This window comes from Nothobranchius furzeri, chromosome 6, assembly GCF_043380555.1.
Source record: "Nothobranchius furzeri strain GRZ-AD chromosome 6, NfurGRZ-RIMD1, whole genome shotgun sequence".
Taxonomy (NCBI): domain Eukaryota; kingdom Metazoa; phylum Chordata; class Actinopteri; order Cyprinodontiformes; family Nothobranchiidae; genus Nothobranchius; species Nothobranchius furzeri.
The window spans coordinates 61,836,725-61,857,160 of NC_091746.1; the positions used below are offsets into that span (position 1 = coordinate 61,836,725).

The following is a 20,436-nucleotide window of genomic DNA, read 5'->3' on the forward strand; positions in this document are numbered from 1 at the left end:
GCAGTTCAAAGGTGACTCATAAGGTGAAAAAATATGTAGCCAGGTAGCAGTTTTTCTTTAGGATTGAGAGGAGATGCAGGAAGATAATAAACAGAGACAGGACAGAAAAATAGTCAAATAAAAACAAGTTCCTTTTTGTACCTGGTGGTTGCAACAAACAGACACCATTGAAGGTAATCAGAAGTGAGGAACAGAAAATGAAATGAGTCTTTCAATGATTAGATCAGCAGGAACTCTGAGAGGCTGCAGGCGCATCAGGGAGTTCGTGGCCGCTGCGCAGGGGGACGGGGGGTGGGGGTGGGGGGTGGGGGGGCTGAAGCAGCTGGGGAACAGGAAAAATGCAAAAACTATCATTGTTAAATGAAATGTGTGTTAACTTAGAAGATGTGGGCGCAATTTTAATTACTTGGTTTAACGTCAGTATTTGCGCTCCGGGAACATTTGATTTACAAATTAAGCACTGTTTCTAACATATTTATAATCTATGTAAAATAATTCAAATTTCATATGCGGCAACTAGGGGTGCACCATATTATATAATTCAGGATAATATGTTGCCCGGATGAAAAATTTATTGTGATGCACTAATTTTATGATGCAAATAAATCCACTACGCAACAGATTACGCTCACCGCAGTTTTACAGAGTTGACTCATATCAGCAAGTAGGGAAAGATTCGTGGTAATCGATTACCACTATTTTTATAGACTTCTCCCCGTCTTTTGCCGCTTTTATTGTGATAGTACGGTTACATGCACATTAAAAATGAGCTGTAATTATGGACAGCAGTAGCTCAGGAGGTAGAGTGGGTTGTCCAGTAGCAACTCCCGCCAGAGAATGCCGCTGTTGTGTCCTTGAGCAAGACACTTTCCCCGCCTTGCCTGCTGGTGGTGGTCAGAAGGACCGGTGGTGCCAGTGCTCTGCAGCTTTGCCTCTGTCAGTGAGCCCCAAGTCAGCTGTGGCTACATAGCTCATCATCACCAGCGTGTGAATGGATGGATGACGTCTCTGTCTGCATTGGGGTGGATGCACACAATGCCATTGTCCGTCTTAAGCCGGGCGTACACTGTGCGACTTTTTCACTTTTTTGAGCCGATTTTCCAGTCGTGCGAGAAGCCACGACATCGGGGCGAGTTTTGCGCCGAGCGGTCGTGTAGTGTACAGGGGGTTACGAGAGGCGATTAACTCCACGTGACCAGCCGCCGATCAGCAATCGTGAGGTCGCAGGGACTTCTGGTGTGTTTAATATTTCGCTCGTCCCTCGTGAGGGTATTGCACTGTTGAAGCGGCGCTGCGAGCAGCTGCAAGCAGCTACGATCCAAAAAGTATCGGAACCGCTCACGGCGCATGCGCGCGCGATCCTGCATCAACGCCGGCCGGTCGCTCGCTATTTAACACACGCTGTTCGTTTTTGTTTCTACACGTTTTTTTACTCACAAAGATTGTCAAGAAAGCGTGTTTGTCGTGTTCATGTCAAATTAAACTGATCACAAAACACAGATTCACTTTCTTTATTTCGTTTTCCTCATCCAACCCCCATAAATCCCTGTGTGTCCTCCTGCAGCACTCCCGAAGGACAACAGGCAAGACAAAAAAGTCTGACGTGTTGAGTAAAAACTGCTATTTTTAGCACATTTTTAGGGCCGACGTGTTGCTACCAGACGTACAGTGTGAGCAGTCAGGTCGCATGCGAGAACTGGGTCGTACAGTGTGAGCACACGACTCGTGAGATCTGCTCTGCGAGGAAGTCGTACAGTTTGAGCTGAAGCTGAACGCTGCGAGTGAAAAAGTCGCACAGTGTACGCCCGGCTTTAGTGGGCCTGCTGGAGAGCCCTCACAAGGACAGACAGAGTCGAGCTCTCTTTTCTAAACATCCGTCTGACGAGACGGAGAACACAAGCTTGTGATTGGTCAGGACGCTGCTGTCGTCAACAGCGCCGCCATTGCACCCTCAAACACATAAAGAGAGTTGAGGGTATCTAGCGGCGACATGGAGCAGCTTGAAGAAAACCTCGTGGAAAAACTCTAAAAACATGAACATTTTATTGCCCCGTGACTGGAGGAGTGCGCATCTCGCCCTCGTGGAGCTGACGGAGAAGTTTAAATTAGGCTTTTAGAAGGTGCTTTACAAATACATGCCATGTACCACTTATAATTGAGCTGCTATCTTAACCAGAATGGGGCCTTTATTTGAGACCAATGTCAGTAAAAAAAAAAAAACAACACATTTTTGAACAAAGTGCGTTCCACTCCGCGACATTAGGTGGCGACGTGACTATTTAACCTCGCGAGATCTACCAAACAGCAGACCGCTAACACATCTGTAGAGAGTGGTTCATAAAGAGTAAAATAATTGGTGGCCACAAGTCTGGACTGCAATACAATGGGCTTTAGTATGTGGAAGTCCCTTTGTGTGAAGATCGAATAGGAAAATAAACCGAGGAGCAAGTGAAAACTCTAATCAAGCAGAGATGCCAGAAGATGTTTCTTGGAGTTTAATTGGATCATAAACATTTATTTATTATTTTTTGTGCACTGTCTTAAGGTATCTTTATTAGCTCCTGAATTATATAATGTTGTTTTATTAATGCTCAGCTCTGTGCTCAAAGGGCAGGGCTGCTGAACCACAGAATAAATGCAGTCATTTCCACTTAAAGAAATCGGTCTCAGCTAAACATTTATGACTGAAACAAGCTCATTCAGGGACTCGACTATGGAGTGAGAAATTTAGGGGAAAGAAGCACCCAAAAGCTGTATCTGTCCAACGTCTTTGTGCATCGCTGCAGTCAAACTGCCCTCCTCTACCACACAGCACATCTTACTGCTTCCAATTTGATTTTTTTCTTGATTCCCCGGTGGAATGCCATTTACAACCTGAATGGCAGGCTTTTATGTTGTGCAGACAAAACGTCCTTCCTTTCTCTCACAAGCCTCACCATGTGTTTTTTAACAAATGCTGCTTCTTGCATCACGGGAATCTTTATTTTTCCCAAATATCCATCCATCCACTGGGATGGAGTTAGGGTTAGGTTGTGGGGGCAGCAGACTGAGCAGTGAGGTCAGACTTCCCTTTCCTGAGCCCCTTGGGGGATTCTAAGGCATTCCAAGGCCAACCAACGTTCCCAGAAAACCTCACCAGGTAGGCGTCCAGGAGGCATCCTAACTAGATGCCCGAGCGGTGAAGGTCCAAGACAGAAGTTCAATAATTCCACTTAAGGCTTATGTAATCATTTTTAAATTAGTCTCAGTAATACCGTACATTGTTCTTCCGGGGACCCATGCTGCGGAAGTGACTCAGGCTCCCTATACTTTTTCTCCCAAGTTTTAAAGTTCTACTGAATCAACTGATTCTATCATTTAGAACAGGGGTGTCAAACTCAAACTCACACGGGGCCGAAATGAAACTCTGGGACGGAGTCGAGGGCCAAACTTAATATTTTTTGAAAAAGTGACGGCAAATTTGCACATTTTCTTTATCAACATATATGCAATTTTGAAACTTTTAATGTGGAAACAAACTTATTTCTGCATCAACACTGAATGTGGAATAACCAAATTACACACGAGCAAGGCAATTAAAAATAAAAGGCATCAGTGGTATTCATTACTTGTGGTATAATCAGCATTTTAAAAATCTATTCAGGATTTATGTTTTCTTGTTTATTCATTTTTCTTATTTTTTATTCTCCTTTTTTCTCCTGTAATACGTTTCATCGCTGCTGTGACGTCTAGCTTTCCCCACTGAGGAACAATAAAGGGATTTTCTATTCTATTCATCTATCTGCAGCCTTTCCACTTCCTGTTTACTGTAGGTTAAATCTTTTCTCACGGGCCAACAACAAAATAAAAATATCATTTGATCTTAAATGAAAATGCAACACCTCACCTGTTAACTTTCATGTTGTGGAGCAGAAAAAGAGCATAAAACCAACATATTTAAAGCTCAGTTTGCTCCACTGGTTTACTGTGATGCTCACCTGTTCCAGCCAGATACCTGCGTCATGGGGCTGACCTGAGCTGAGGAGGAGACTCCTGTTGTTTTGTTCATCTTCATCATAATAATGACAACATTAGATGACAACAGGTGCTCACATAGGTTTGTGCTGATGAACATGTCTGAGCAACTTGACCACGTTGTTGTGTGGCGGGGAGGAAACACAATGACAGCAGCCACAGAGTCATGCTGGTTTCAGCGTGTCGCTGTTCGCTGGAGTTATATCAGCTCTGTCTGGACGTTAGTTGAAAAACTTTCTCTTTCAGTCGTGAACACATTACTGAGCGGCTAGAATCTCCGTTTCTGGGCTTCAACGTCAGAAAACAGCTGAGTGAACTCGGCGCTGAGTGAGAGGAGTGTTTAGTTTGTCTGAGACAGCGGAGCTCCAGACACCGGCAGCAGGCGCTGGAAAAAACACAAAGGAGGGGGCGCGTCGCCGCAAAGCATCACGGGAGTTGAAGTATTTGCGGTAAAATCGGCCAGCAGGCCAGTTTTAATATATTTTTGATATTTATCTCCCGGTCCACATAAAAATGCTCCGCGGGCCGCATCTGGCCCGTGGGCCTTGAGTCTGACATATGTGATTTAGATAGAAACAATAGTTTTTATGACACGCTGCTGCTCTAAGACGTTCAGACCTGGGCCCTCGTTTTATGAACAGATCTGTGCATATTTCATGCATTGGAATAATTTTACACATTGTATGCTATTCACCATGTTGTACTTGTGCATAGAAATGAACCGCTCTGGCCATGCGTGGAAACAGCATCTAGTGGTAGAATGTGGGAACTGCAGCACTGAAGGTCTTCAGTCATTCACGTGTGTTCCTCATCCAGAAAATATTTTTACCCTAAAAGTAACTAAGTACATAGGTGGAAAATAAACTTTGTAAAAGACACCTGTGACGAACAGGAATTTGAAACTATAGACTGGCCGATCATGTGTTATTAGAGGATTTGGTAGATTTGCTACGCTGTGATTTGGGACCCTTTGTGCAGCGATGACAAACCGCATGAATCCGATTCCAGTCGGGTCAAATTTCTGACAACTATGCAAACCCCCAGGACCTGCTCCACTCTGCTCCTCCAGGCTTGCCATGGTTTAGTTGTCATGGTAACTAAACTGAATGACAGCTCAGAAGAGGCTGCACTCAGACAGCAAACATTTCCAAACAACAACACTAACTCCAAACAGAACATACATACAACTCATTCAATGTAAATTGTAATTGACAACCCGTTACTCTAGCATTTGTCATATTCAGTTTTATGTCGAACCGTTTTTCTTTGTTTCTGACAGGGATCTCTCCCTCTGCAACTTGTCTAATTGTCTTCAACTTTGTTCAGTCTCGTTGTCAATAAAGTTTTTTTTCTTGGGGTAGAACGCAGGGATTCCTCTCGTGAGCTGAGCACATAGTGAGACCAAATACCATTAGTTAATTCAGGCTGATTCTGTATGTAAATGACTGAACAAACACCAGCACCTGGGTACGCACAGGTTGGATTTATCACCACTCGTGTGCAGAGGAACATGTGTGCGATTGGGCGCCGCATGTTTCATAAATCTGGATTCAGGCCATTTGTACAAAGTTTATACATTTCAGTCATAGGAAGAAATATAGGCCAGTTTCTACGAACGTCTGATGAATTAGGGCCGTGCTTTTCTTATTCTCTACAGAGAGAAAAGCACATTTCTGGAGTCTGTCATGCAAACACTGTTGATTTTATTTTATCCTTTACGTCCATTATGTCCTCTTCTTAAATACTTAATGGGGTTCTTTGTTTATTCGGGCATATAAGGTTATGTTTTTATTACATGATTTTATTTCATATTTATTTCACAGTCGTGTTATTTTGCCTGCTGCTAATGACACTTAAGTAATGGAGTTTAGGGTTTTAACTAGGGATGCACTGATACCAGTAACTTTTATCCAATACCAGTATCAGTATCGGTAAAAGTTAACCGATACAAATGCAGTTGCCTGAAAGTGGCTTCACTGTAACTTGTCATTTCTGTTCCCCTAATATTTTAGTTTTGTGATAATTTCTACTCATATATTTCATTTTTTGTCTACCTCGCAGTCTTTTCCTGTTGAAAGCAGAGAAGAAAATAAGTCCTGTATTCCAAGTCATTGCTTTTTTTTGTGTGGTAGAAGTGGTATCGGTATCGACGAGTACTCAGAGCCAAGTATCGGTATCGTATCGGTTTGGAAAAAGTGGTATTGTTGCATCCCTAGTTTTAACCCTTAAAGGTCCCTGGTGCATTTTTTTTTTTTTGTGCGAGGGTCCCCAGTGCAGCTTTTTAAGGAACCTCCAAGGGTTTTAAAAGCCTTTGAAGAATCTCATCATTTTTAGGGGGAAAAAGGAACTTGCATCTTTTTTTAACTAATTCCATCATTTACTAATTCATTGTACTACTTTGAAATTTATAGAAGGCTTGAATGATTCACAAATTCTTTTTTTAGTCAACACAAAAGACTCAGGGCTTGAGGTGTAGATTCTAGCCGACTAAAATAGATGTCTGCAGCTCTCAGTCTGGACTGATGGGGTTAAAAAGAGTACATCCACTGGACTCTAGGGGCCAAGATGTCTGTGCTGAATGTCTGTCCTTCCAGAGGTAGATCTCAGTGTGAAGCAGTTCTATTTCTACAGCAGGCCACGGTCTCCCTCTCTCTCTAGCTCTCTGACTGAATTGCATGAAACATAATCACATTACCTGAAATGATCCTTTGACATTCCTCTCTGTCGTTTCTGTGTTTCACCCCCTCATCTGTAACTCTGTGTGCCAGAGCTGCACCAGCAGGTCTTGTCCAGCGATAAAACCTAATTGCGGGGATGTGATGGGAGTGTAATGGACGGTGCTTCCTGGCGTTTAGGCAGAGTCGGGCTAGATTTATGACCTGTTATGTGGCGCGCACTCACAAACAGATGCTGTTTATTGGAAAACTTGTAGCAGGAATCACACACAGACTTGGGTGATGGAAACAAAATCTTCAAAACAAGACGGCTTTCAAAACAGAAAAGAAAAGCGACCTCCGGTTTGAATCCACCACCCACCGTGTGTTTTTGTTGCTCTGTGCCTTTCTCTTTTGTCTGCATCTAAGAGCTGAGCGATAGAGGAATCCGAATCAAAGTGTTTTACCGATTTCTTTTTGATCCGCGGAGCTCCCGCTGCTTCACGCTTTTCTTTTGATCGGTCGCTTGGTTCCTGGTCATTGAGCAGAGATAAACACGCAGTGCTATGTGAGTCATTTGGATTTCAAGCACAGCGGGGTGACACATTGGAGCTTCTACAGCACCTCCGCTGCTCCAGCCTCTCCATTGACTTCTTAGTGACATTTAATTAGTCCAAACATAAAGTCTTCCGCAATACCTGGTCCGCTCTAATGACATTCTTATGAACCACGTCAGTTTTTCTATTTTGAGGCAGCCATTGTTTTTTATCACTATAGTGTAATTATCTGGAACGTACACCTTCTGATGCCACGTAGAAGAAGTCAAAGCTATTAGACCTGCATCCCGCAGCTCTGACGCCACAAGCTCTTGTCTAGAAACGATGAAAAAATGAGTTGGTGAATGGACGACGGACCCAGAGGGTTGCAGGTTCAAGTCCCGCTCAGTCAGTTACAGTCATTGTGTTCTTGCCTGCTGGTGGTGGTCGGACGGACAGATGGCGCCTGTGCTTGGCAGCCTCGCCTCTGTCAGTGCGCCCCAGGGCAGCTGTGGCTACACTGTAGCTCATCATCACCAGCATGTGAATGTGTGTGTGAATGACTGGTGTGTTGTAAAGTGCCTTGGGGGGTTGTAGGATAAATACAAGTAACTTACCATTTGGCTAGAAATGATAAAATGGCTATGTGGTGTTATTAAGCATGGAGGTGATAAATAAAAGAGGTTTATGTAGTAGATCTTCAGTTTTTGTCATGGGATTGAATTTCCACAACAGAATGACACTAAAAGTACCAGACTTACATCAAATGTATCATTTACAAAAGGTCAGGGGTGAGATCCTTCCTCAAGTGGACAAGTTTAAGTATCTCAGGGTCTTGTTCACGAGTGAGGGAAAGATGGAACAGGAGATGGATAGGTAGGTAGGTGCTGCATCTGTACCTCTCTGTCGTGGTGAAGAGTGAGCTGAGCTGGAGGGTGAAGCTGTTGATTCACCGATCGATCGATGTTCCTACCCTAAACTATGGTCACGAGCTTTGGGTGACAATGGGATCACGGACACAAGCGGCCGAAAAGAGTCTTCTCCACAAGCTGTCTGAGCTCTTCCTTAGAGATAGGGCGAGAAGCTCTGTCGTCAGGGAGGGGCACGGAGTAGATCTGCCGCTCCTTCACGTGAGGCTGCTAGTCAGGATGCCTCCTAGATGCCTCCCTGGTTTTCTGGGCACGTCCAACCGGAATGAGAGCTAAAGGAAGTCCCGGGACACGCTGGAGGGACTATGACTCTCAGCTGGTCAGGGAACGACTTGGGATTCCAGGAGGAGTTGGTCCAAGTGGCTGGGGAGAAATGTTTGGGCCTCTCTGCTTAAGCTGCTGCCCTCCGCGACCAGACCTTGGATAAGCTAAAGACAATGGATGAAAGGACACTTACATTAAAAACGTACTTTTTGCAAAAGTTTTATTCTTTTTTTCTAAATCAAATTTTAAAATATAACAATAAAAAGTTGCCTTTTGTAAACATGATAAATCCTTTGGCCGTGCTCCCTCGAGTGATGGAATGATGGAGCGAAAAACCAACAGGTGGATTGGTGCTACGTCTGCAGTGATGTGGGCGTTGTAAATAGGGGAGGGGGCTTACCCCGGTTTCACACTGCAAGCATCAGCGGAACGGAACGGCAGCGAAGCGGCACTGCTTCAAACAGAATCCAATTATAGTCTATGGAGTTTTTCAAACCAGCCTCGACGCGGCAATTTCCAGGCGCATCCCAGAAGCGGCATGCCGCACCGCTAAAGATAGGATCGAGTTCTATTTTTTTCAGCAAGCCGCTTCTGGGACACGTCAATTTACGCAGATACATAGTGCGAGACAGGAAACCACACGGTTTCAGTGTAAAATCCCTGGTTATTTTCAAAATAAAATGCAACGTTGCGATGTTATGTATCACTTACGTCAGTACGTGTGACCGAACGGCTTTGTTTACCACCAGTTTCTTTCGAGAAGTGCAGCGGTGTGATTCCTTGCGGGGGTTGTGATCTCTCGATGAGGAAGGTGTCGGAAGTCTCGAGGTATTTTAGAATCTCGCGGGTACAGCGAGGCGCAGCGAGGAAGCCGTGCCGCGGCCAAGACTCTCCCGGTGTGAAAAGAACCGCTTTGAAGTTCGTGAGTCAGCCGCTCCGCTGCAGTTCCGTTCCGCTGATGCTTGCAGTGTGAAACCGGCTTTAGATTTCACCTTTCCAGTACCTATAATGCAGCTTTAGCAGTTCCAGTCTAGGTCGCACCTTCCTGCATCTAATCAACACAAAGACCTCCTCTCAATAGAGGCTAACGACTCATCAGGGGGTAGAGAGGAGGGGGTACCCCTCTACCCCTATTTTCTGTTTGTTAAATAACAACATGTTTATGTTTATTTATATGGCAGACACTTTTATCCAAAGCGATGTACAATTGTTAACCTATAGGGCATGTTGTGATCTGTGGGGGAAACCGGAGTACCAGGAGGAAACCCACGCATGCATGGCGAGAACACGCAACTCCACGCAGAAAGGCCGCAGCCGGGTTTCGAACCTGCAACCTTCTTGCTGAGAGGCAACAGTGCTAACAACTGCGCCACCATGCAACAATAGACAGCCACAGCATATAAGCTTGACTCTCCCATATTCCAGTCAAAATTGACAAAGCTCCTCGGATGAGAAGCGAAACGTCTTCAAGAAACCAAAGAAGTCCAGTTGCCTTCATTTAAACCCTTTTGGATTCCTGTCCTGTTCTGTGTTGTTGTAAGTGCTGCCACAGGGGGCACCAGTGTTCAAAACAAAGTTGCTTTAATGGGCCAACACCTGCCAAATCTGTGGATCATTCAGCTCTCCCTCACTCCACTCCCTCGGCCCGTCAATCTAACTGCTGCCTCTTCTTGGTACAGGTGTGAGGACCCACTCTTGCTTCTCCTCTTCATCCTCTAACACCCCCATCAGTCTGTATGGCAGCCACTGCCTTCACCCATGCCCTCCATCTGTCCCCATCCATGCCCTCCATCTGTCCCCATCCATGCCCGTCTCATCGTCTGCTGCTCCAGCCTGCCTCTCCCTGGGAGCCCGAGAAGCTCTGTTCCCCTCCTCCTTTTCCTCTTCCTCCTCTCTGCCCCTTCTCTTCTCTCTGTGTGAGTATTACTCATCATAACCAGCATGCAGAACTGGTGTCTGTGGCACAAGCATGGGAATGGGCATGTGGTGGATGAACAGTGTGGGTGTCCGTGGGCTCGTGTGTGGGTCTCACCAGAGATTCTCCTGCTGACGACTGCATAATAGCCTCTATTTACATTCAGTTGTTGCTCTGCAGATTAAGAAGCACATTAGCATCAAGATAATCAGAGTCGCCATGTTTTATGCATGAAGCTCCATCTCAGGCTTCTGCACTTGTTTTTGTCTGTTTGCAGAGGGTGAAAAATGCTGCTTTTAGGGTTCTTATCAGTGCAAGTCGACCTGAACCCGAGCAGAGGCTGTGCTTGTGTCACATGCAAGTTTAATGATGAGTCAAGCAGATGGAGAGCCTGGCAGAAATACGGCATCTTATTCTGAAGTTTATTTTTCTTATTTGGATTTTTTTCACAGTGACTTGACAAAATTAGAAAAGTGATGATTAAAAGGCTGAAGGAGAAGAAGGGAGGACGTTTGGGTTAATGGCGTCAGGCAGAACAAGGAAACACTGAGAGGTGAAATAAGGCTGACTTATACCAACACAAGCCAAAAGAAATTTTTGTTTATTTTGTCTAATAAAAATGCTTCATTTATGACTTTTAAATTCACATTGCTTCATATTTAATACATAAAAAATAGCATCCTTTTTGTGTCCTTTTTGACTCAGTAATACTTCCAGGCTGTTTTTATTAAATCTCTCATTCACCCATTTTTTCAATAAATGTGCTGTGGACTCTAATATGAATGAATGCCTTGGGATATATTTTCTGTGAGACAAAAAGCTCTGGCGCTCCTGTTTCAGGAGGTAGAAGTTGATCAAACGAGTGTGGGGGGGGGGGGGGGGTGAAAAACACCCATTTCCTTTGTGTGGTTAATGCAGGCAATAGGGCCTGATGAAAATTTTCATAGTCAGCATGACTGTGCAACTCGGAGTGACTGATTGTATTTGAAAGAGATATTAGAAGAAGAAGAAAATATCATTTCTATGGCGCCTCTCAAGATAAAAATCACGAGGTGCTTGATATTGCTTCATATTAATATGACACAGTCTTTCTGTGAACCAGGCCTTTAAACTCATCTCTTAAGCTGATCGGTTTTCGTGAAGAAGACATACACTCACCTAAAGGATTATTAGGAACACCTGTTCAACTTCTCCTTAATGCAATTATCTAATCAACCAACCAACCACATGGCAGTTGCTTCAATGCATAGGGGTGTGATCCTGGTCAAGACAATCTCCTGAACTCCAAACTGAAGGTCAGAATGGGAAAGAAAGGTGATTTAAGCAATTTTGAGCGTGGCGTGGTTGTTGGTGCCAGACGGGCCGGTCTGAGTAGTTCACAATCTGCTCAGTTACTGGGATTTTCACCCACAACCATTTCTAGGGTTTACTAGAATGGTGTGAAAAGGGAAAAACATCCAGTTTGCAGCAGTCCTGTGGGCGAAAATGCCTTGTTGATGCTAGAGGTCAGAGGAGAATGGGCTGACTGATTCAAGCTGATAGAAGAGCAACTTTGACTGAAATAACCACTCGTTACAACCGAGAAATGCAGCAAAGCGTTTGTGAAGCCACGACGCTCACAACCTTGAGGCGGACGGGCTACAACAGCAGAAGACCCCACCGGGTACCACTCATCTCCACTACAAACAGGAAAAAGAGGCTACAATTTGCACGAGCTCACCAAAATTGGACAGTTGAAGACTGGAAAAAATGTTGCCTGGTCTGTTGAGTCTGAATTTCTGTTGAGACATTCAGATGGTAGAGTCAGAATTTGGCGTAAACAGAATGAGAACATGGATCCATCATGCCTTGTTACCACTGTGCAGGCTGCTGGTGGTGGTGTAATGGTGTGGGGGATGTTTTCTTGGCACACTTTAGGCCCCTTAGTGCCGACTGGGCATGGTTTACATGCCACAGGCTACCTGAGTATTGTTTCTGACCATGTCCATCTCTTCATGACCACCATGTACCCATCCTCAGATGGCTACTTCCAGCAGGATAATGCACCATGTCATAAAGCTCCAATCATTTCAACTTGACAATGAGTTCACTGTACAACAATGGCCCCCACAGTCACCAGATCTCAACCCAATAGAGCATCTTTGGGATGTGGTGAAACGGGAGCTACGTGCCCTGGATGTGCATCCCACAAATCTCCATCAACTGCAAGATGCTATCCTATCAATATGGGCCAACATTTCTACAGAATGCTTTCAGCACCTTGTTGAATCAATGCCACGTAGAATTAAGGCAGTTCTGAAGATGAAAGGGTGTCAAACACCGTATTAGTATGGTGTTCATAACAATTCTTTAGGTAAGTGAATGTCGCACATTACGGTCGGGGGTGGATAGCATCAGTTTGGTCTCATACGGTCGGTGTAATGTTCACATGCAATTTCGAAGGAGTTCTCAGAAATACACGAGCATGCGGGCGGAGTTTAAGACGTGCAGGAAAGTCCGTGGTGTCCTCCTTATTAGGATAAACATAGGTGGCCGTGAGCTGTGTTGCTTTTGGAGACTCTAAACCACATTATTGTATTATTTGCTCCCTGTCTTCTCACTGCCATGCATGTCCTCAAACTCCGCTCTCACGCACACAAACACACTCACTGATCTTTCCTCCCATTGAGCAGCTGGGGTGAGAGCTCCGTGCAGAGATGTTAAATCAGCATTATCAACAGGAACCCCCACTGGCTGATTCTACTCCCCAATCGGAGGTGGTAGGCATGAATTTCTGCCGGCCAATCAGTCCTTAGTGTCTCCTCAGTCCCAGTAGGAACTCCGAGAAAGTTGTCTGGAAAAAAGTCACCTATCTGGCATATCTGACCCAGGTGTGAAACTAAACTCCAGTGCCGTACCCGGCCCTGATGTGTAAGCGCCATTAGCCAAAGGTGAGGCTAATGCTAGCTTCTTCCTTTTTTTCTGGTGGAACTTTATTTTTTGAGCCATCATGTTTTTCTGTGGTTCTAGTAATTCATTGTAATGGATCAAAGGTCAAATTTACTTCTAAAAATTGACCAAAAAGTAACTTAATTTGCAAACCAGAAAGCTCTTCACCAGACCTTGTTACCGTACAAAGAAGACATAACAGTTTCAGCCAAGGTCTCATGCAGACGCGAGACTTCTGCACGTTCACTCTGAATAATGTTCATCCTCCTTGAATTATGAATGAGTTTACAACTTATAGGTTGAAATAATCAGGTGTGTTGAATGAACAAGATGTTTAAATCCTAGAATGTTTGAATAATCTGTACATTAATCAATGATGTGTTTAAAATGAATATTTTCCCTCCAATGATCCATTTCAGACAATAAACTACACAGTGACCAGATCAGTATGTATTGATTTAACAAGTTAATCTATTATTATTAATGTTTACCATTTTGCTTCACATAGCTGTTAAAAACATTTCCACTTCAGAAAGGTTTAACCTCTCTTTGTATCTGAGGGAAGGAGTGAATGCTGAGGTATTTTTGGTAATGCCTTCAAATGTGTCCATTTCTGATTTGTACAGGTTTATAAATCAGGCAGGTGATAAAACAGAATTGTTTCCGGATCTAATTCAGTTTCTAGCTGACTCCCGGTTTGGCCAAACCGGTGAGCAAGCCTTTTGAGACCATCCTATCTTTTGACCTCAAAGTCTAACCCCTCTATCCCCTCGTTTCCACCGGAGCCGTGACGGAGCCGTCAGCAGCACGTTGCTGCAGCAGCACGTCATAGCTGCTGATAGGAACCGCTGTGGTCAACAGAACTTTTTCCACCGGAGCCGTCAGCAGCGCGAGTCGGCCGCGTCTCAGGAGCAGCATGTCGCGGTCCTTACGTGCCGGTTCTATTTTCTATGCGCTACGCCTCTGAAACGGGTCAAGCTCGACATTTTTGGGGAAGGAAAGACAGGAAATCGGATGCGGAAACGGAGCCAAGCTTCCCGAGATTTTCAGAATAAAGAAACATACTGTCTTCCGGTTGCTTTACTTTTAAGAAAAGTTATCACCTAGCTAGCAGTCTCCTTTGTTTATTTTTATTTTTTGTATTGGCGATTATAAAATGGACAGAACATAAAACACAAACCTTTTGGAACCATATTGTAGTTTTCTCCTGCTTGTTGTTGTGTTTACTGACGAAGTCACGCGTGATTTTGCTAATGTCGCGTGACTTTGTGCTCTGTCGGTGACAGCTTCTCCCCTGCTGCTTCGTGTCTCGTGGGAAGGGCCAAGCAGCTATCCTAGTGAACTAGACCAAATTCTTGCTTTGCAAAGTTTAGTCTAGGCACGCTCCATTGGAACCTCAGCAGCTCCTACCAGGACTCTGGCTAGCCGATCACAGCTCTCTAGAGGTGTTTCAAACACATAAAGAGCTGTGATTGGTCCATAATGGTGGGCCAATCATAGTGCTCTGTCTGCTTAGTGAACAAATCACAGAGCGTTATCCGCTTTGTGGGCGAATCAGGGCACTCTATATGCCTGGTGGGTGGGATGATGCAACAGAGTGAAACAAGAGTATGTCACATTCATTGTCCAGTGGAATGCGGAGATCATTTGAAAGACAACGGTAGAACCCGCCCCACAACCGAGAGCCATCAATGGAGCGTTGCCAGACTAAATAAATGTACCACAGCGGTTCCTATCAGCAGCTATGACGTGCTGCTGCAGCAACGTGCTGCTGACGGCTCCGGTGGAAAGGAGGGGTGAGCTTCTCTGCAACGCTTGCGAGTGATTACAGACACAACGGCTCTTTTAAGAGCCACTCCACACAGACAGACATCTAACCTGCAGACCCTGGTTACGTCTCAGGTCGGTGAAAGCTGAATTCAACAGGAGCTACGACTCTTTGGGTTCTCGTGGTTTCGATATCTGGTGACCTCACCACTCGGGCCGCCTTTCCTTCGGACCGCCGGGAGTGACACATACAAGGGAATCGTAGACACTGGCATCGGATGGCGTTATAAATAAAGTTTCGCCTATCAAACCATACAGCCAAATCGATTTTACAACCCAGACTCCACAGTCTCTCTCAGTTACTTAAGAAAGGTTTTGCTAAAACATCTAACTTCCATTTCATCCATTATATTCCATCATTTCATTCTTGTCTTGTATAATCATTAGTTTAGGAAAATAGGATTAAATTCATTTTTATAAACTATATACTTGACTCTGAATTAATATGAAGTGTGTTTATGGTCCCTGAATAAGTAAAAGAAACTAAAATCCTCTGATTAAACATTCAAAGATCAATCAGATTGATATTTCATATTTATATGGAATTATCACATTTTGTTGGTCATTTGCTACATATGTAGCCACTCCTTAACGCTACATTATGCTCTGAAAAAAAACTAATGGAAATTTCTCTCTGCTGTCATAGAAATGATTTGAATAATGCTTAGCCAATTTCTCCTGAACAAGATGACTTTTGTGTCTTTCAGATGAACACATTTTTATTTTTTCCACACCCTGATGGCATTGAGAAAGTTCAATAGATTTTTTTGTTGTGTAATTAGCATTTAGTTTTATGGGCACACATATCTAAATATTGAAAGGCAGCATGTCTAATGAGAACTGTCCTAGGCCCAAAGGGGGACCTTGGGGAACTCCACATAAAAGTGAAACTGAAAAACTTGTCAAATGTAGTTTAAACCAGTTCCTCTATTTCCTCTAGCACTATTCAAGCTGAATTTAAAGGCAGGATTCAGGTTGATAAGCTCATTTCAAGAAGAAAAAATACTTTTAACCAATTTGAATTAAATCTTGGATGTCACTGATTTAGTGCTCAATGCGGTTGTTCATGTGCAGTTTTCAACTAATTTGTAAGAAAACTCATTTAAACTTTTATGTGAATTGACAATAGCGTCTTAGTGTTAATTAAGCTTGGGCTAAAATCTGCTTTACTGTATTTTCCATGTGCTGTGCTGTTGTGCACCATAGTTGTTGTGATATTTATTCTTGTTCAGCTGGACTTCTCCCTTCTGGCTTCATTTCTTAGTTTAGGAAATGGAAGGTAATCATCTCTGAAGTGCTTTCTCCTACCTCTGCTCACATCATCTTCTAGCAGAAGTATCATCAAGCCCTGTAACTTCATTACTCTGGAAAGGATTGAACCGCTGGCCGGATCTCATGGGACAATGAAGTTAGCTGCCCTAGTTGGCATGTGACCAGTAGGAGGAAGCAGGGCTTGTTATCCGAGTCATTTTTTCCAAGAAGAGGACAAAAATTGTGTGTGGATGTAACGGTGCTTGTCAGGGTTCTGCTGTGGTGAAGCTGCAGTTTTCTATTTCTGGTGTGTATGCTGAAGCAAAGCCTGCAGCTTTCTCCTTGCTTCCTTACCCCCATCCTTCAGGCTGTGGCTTTTGTTATGCCCCTGCCCCTCTGTTTTTACAACAGACGAGCTGCAGGGCGTAGATAAGCTCCTCGACAGCCTGAACAACAGGGAGGCCCGAAGAGGAGTCAATGTCTCGTGTAGTAATGGTTCACGTTTCCCGCTCTTGGGTTAATGGGGTAAAATGTGGCTGATGGGGAGCAAAACAAACTAGAAGCCTAAATATTTAAATCTTGCATCATAGGTGATTGAGGCTGGGTGGAAAGAGCAAATATAGGACAATAAAGCTGAGCTCTATTGTGAAGTGTTTTTTTTATTTAATAAAGAGATTTTATCACTAACAGTAGCTTCTATTTTTGTTTCTCTTGCAGGTGTAAACAGATAATACCGAAACTCGACCCTCCTCCACCTTCCACGAATCGCAAGAGGGCCAGCAGGACATTTTCTCCAGGGTCAGAGGTCACGGCTGCACCCATACCCGCTAACGAGGCAGCCCCGAGCCGCAGCAGCAGCCTCTTCTTCCCGGACTTCACCCCCAGCTCTCTGTCCTACAATGACTTTCACTCCCTCAGCAACGGTGAGAGCAGCTCCTCTTCCTCTAGCGAGGACTCGGGTGTCCGCTCAGAGACCAAATCCCTTCTGTCTCCCCGCCGCGATGACGACGACCTGTTCGGGGATCGCGGGACATTTTTAACAGCCTCTAGCAGCTGTGCAAGTCCCCTGGATGAAAGAGGCGGAGCGGTTCTCTCGTCCTCAGAGACGACTTCTGTCGAACCCAACGCCACAGACTCGCGTACAGACAACTGTGATAGCTTGCTGCCCTTCTCCTCACCAATGAACAATACCTGCCTTCACATCAGTCTGTCTGAGGATGAACTTCTAGAGGGAAGCCTGGAGGACACCCAACTACGTTAGGTCTTTTGGACACTTTCTTCATGTTCCTCAACCGAATGGGCAATACCCCACGGAGCCCCGGTTTGACACATCACAACTTTTGAACTAGCCGAATCATTTCCGGGTCATAACGTTATGGCGCTTTCATATCTGGGCCAGCACGGACTCTCAACCGTGAGGATAGATGCAGCTTCAGTCAGAGGCGACGTTGACTTCTTAGTGTCCAGAGTCATAATGAATCACGCATGCAGGAAGCTCCCACTGCTTGATTCCATCCGCCAATCGGAGGCTCCCTCTAACAGTAGGTGTGTAATTGAGCCGGCCAATCAGGTGGTAGTGGGTTTGTTGGACCTGTTCAGCCCAAAGTAGACCTCCTTGGTATGTGGGCCAAAAAACCGACTGGTTGAGCTTGAAAAAATACAAGCTACCTAGATATGAACACTACCCAGTCTTGTCCACGCTGGCCCAGATCTGAAAGCACCATTAATGTTCTCTATAGCATTAGTATGCTATCGCTGCAAGTAGGGCTGCAACTAACGATTATTTTCATAATCGATTAATCTGTCGATTATTTTTTCGATTAATCGATTAATCGGTTTGTTATTGTTTAGCTATTTAACCTATACATGCATTTCAGTTAAGAAAAAAAAAACATAAGAGAATTGTGCAGTTGACTGCAATCTATTTTATTGCACATGAACACAGTCAGCAGTATAAAATGAGCTAAACAGTGCAAAATATCAGTCCAGAATAATTTTTTAGCATTAGCTGGAAGCCTGCTCCTTCCACCATGGATAGTGGCCTCATGTCTTTTACCAGCATGTTTAGAATAGAGTTTGTAAGTGGTATGAATTGCTGGGGGGTGAGTGTCTTGTTCCCCATGTAGTTGTCCATCGTTGCTTGTTTTTTTTCTGCATAAGAAACACAAATAGACTGAAATAAGTACACATATAAAATAAAGCAGCACACACACTACAACACTAAATCAATATTATATTTTTTAAATTAATTAACAATATACTGTGATCATTTATTTTGAGGGTTACGTTCTACAAAATAGCCCGCAACAGGAGATATTCAGAAAAAAAGTCTAATTTTTTTTACTATTAAAAAGCTCTAAGTAAGAAGCTCATGAGGTTTTTACTTTGAGTCGGGAGTGTTTAAATTAGCTAGAGAAATGTGAAAAATGATTATTTTGTGTAATACTGTTTAAGAAACATGATAAAAATGTGTTGTGAGGCGTTTTACAGCGTTAGACAGTAAAACAGCCTTTTAATAGTAAAAAAATGACTTTTTCTGAATTTCTCCTGTATTTAAAAATTGAAAGCGTACAACTATGCAGCGTTATATTCACCTGGACACAGCTCGTCTGTATATTTTTCACCACAGAGTTGTCCTTTTTTGAATGAGGAACATAGTTATGGGTTTGTGCCGTTTTTCTCTTAACGAGAACATTCTTATAAACAGACGTGCTAAATTTGGCAAGCGCATGATACACAACACGGAGGAGATTCACGATGGCATCTAGTCAATCAGAAGTAGAACACCGTAGACTGACGCGGCAAAAAAAACATGTTTAACATCCACTATAACGATCTCAGCTAAAACACTAAGTCCAGCTTGTTTATTTTCTGTTACTTACCGGGCTGGCTCTTCCAAATGACGGCTCACTTCACCGCGGTGCTCTTCCTCCGCTGCATCAGCCCCCACATGCTTTCGTCTCAAATGTTCACTTAGGGACGTCGTGCTTCCGTGCTATGCTAGATGGTTTTTGCATATTTTGCCTTTTAAAGGCATCTAGAGTGAAGTGCTCCCATACTCGTGAGGTTTTTGTCCGGGGTTTCTCTAAAGTTTTGTCGCTTCTATTTTTCTTCCGTATTTCTTGTTCCGCCATCTCTCACAGCAAGATGAGCATCAGTAACGTGATACGTCATGAAAACCGAGGGCACTCATTGGCTCATTTCTTCTTCTACGGCTCCACTGGTAGATCAGTGGCTCATTACTGCCACACACTGGCGGCAAATTTAACAGCTTGTAGCCGATGTCAGATTGTGGTAAAAATAGACTTTATGCGGTAAAATATGATTATTAAACAACTAATCGATGACTAAAAAAGTTGTTAACTATTTTAATAATCGATTATAATCGATTAAATCGATTAGTTGTTTCAGCTCTAGCTGCAAGACCTGCAGAGGATAACGATCAACAACGTACGCCGGATAATCTAGGCCATATGAAAGACGCCACAATCAAATATAGACAATGATTTTAAATTGTATGTGTTTACTGACATTCATTACTATTAAGGTAAGTTAACAAGCTTTTGCCTGCAGTTGCTAAATGATACTTGCTAGTTCTCTACGAGCACAGTGAGGAAGCAATGCTAACAAAGTTAGCAGAGTTATCGTTTAAGAAATGAAAAACTTGTTTTGTTAACCTATCTCTCTGGTAACATTGTTAGCATTGCTTCAACACCATGCTAACTTTGGCTAGTAAGGAGCTAGCATCATTTAGCAAGCCAAAGTAGAAGCTTGTTAACTAGGGTGACCATACGTCCTCTTTTCCGCGGACACGTCCACTTTTCACTGTCCGGGGCGTCCAGGCGGGTTTCTTGTATTGATGAAAATGTCTGGTTTTTCATCCAGGAGCAGGGATCAAATTATGGGGGGCTGGATATCCTACACATCCAGGGAGAGCCAGAAAAAAGGTTTCTACCTATATTGTATCATTTATATGGACTCGGCGTACCGAGGGTTCTTTTGAGCGGAGAGCACCGAGAGCGGCAGAGCGCTGATGGTGCGCTCCGGGCAGCTGCGTCCAGCACACGGTCCATTCTAAAAGTGGCACAGCCAAAAAACGATCAATAACTCATGATCGT

At 43.9% G+C, this 20,436-nt stretch overlaps 1 protein-coding gene and 1 long non-coding RNA gene across 2 annotated transcripts in view; one reads left to right on the forward strand and one right to left on the reverse strand.

The window, feature by feature from the left end:
• Positions 1-18,404, forward strand: part of si:dkey-34e4.1 (carboxyl-terminal PDZ ligand of neuronal nitric oxide synthase protein) — a 94,552-nt gene extending 76,148 nt beyond the window's left edge. The window contains exon 11 of the mRNA XM_015943037.3: positions 17,036-18,404. Coding sequence (XP_015798523.3) covers positions 17,036-17,579 — 544 coding nt within the window. The 3' untranslated portion in view covers positions 17,580-18,404. The remainder of the gene's footprint in view (positions 1-17,035) is intronic.
• Positions 18,221-19,725, reverse strand: LOC139070344 (uncharacterized). The gene is made up of 2 exons (XR_011520887.1): positions 19,201-19,725; positions 18,221-18,469 (listed from the first exon to the last, which is right to left on the reverse strand). It is a non-coding gene; the product is annotated as an uncharacterized lncRNA (long non-coding RNA).
• Between the last annotated feature and the right edge of the window lie 711 nt (positions 19,726-20,436).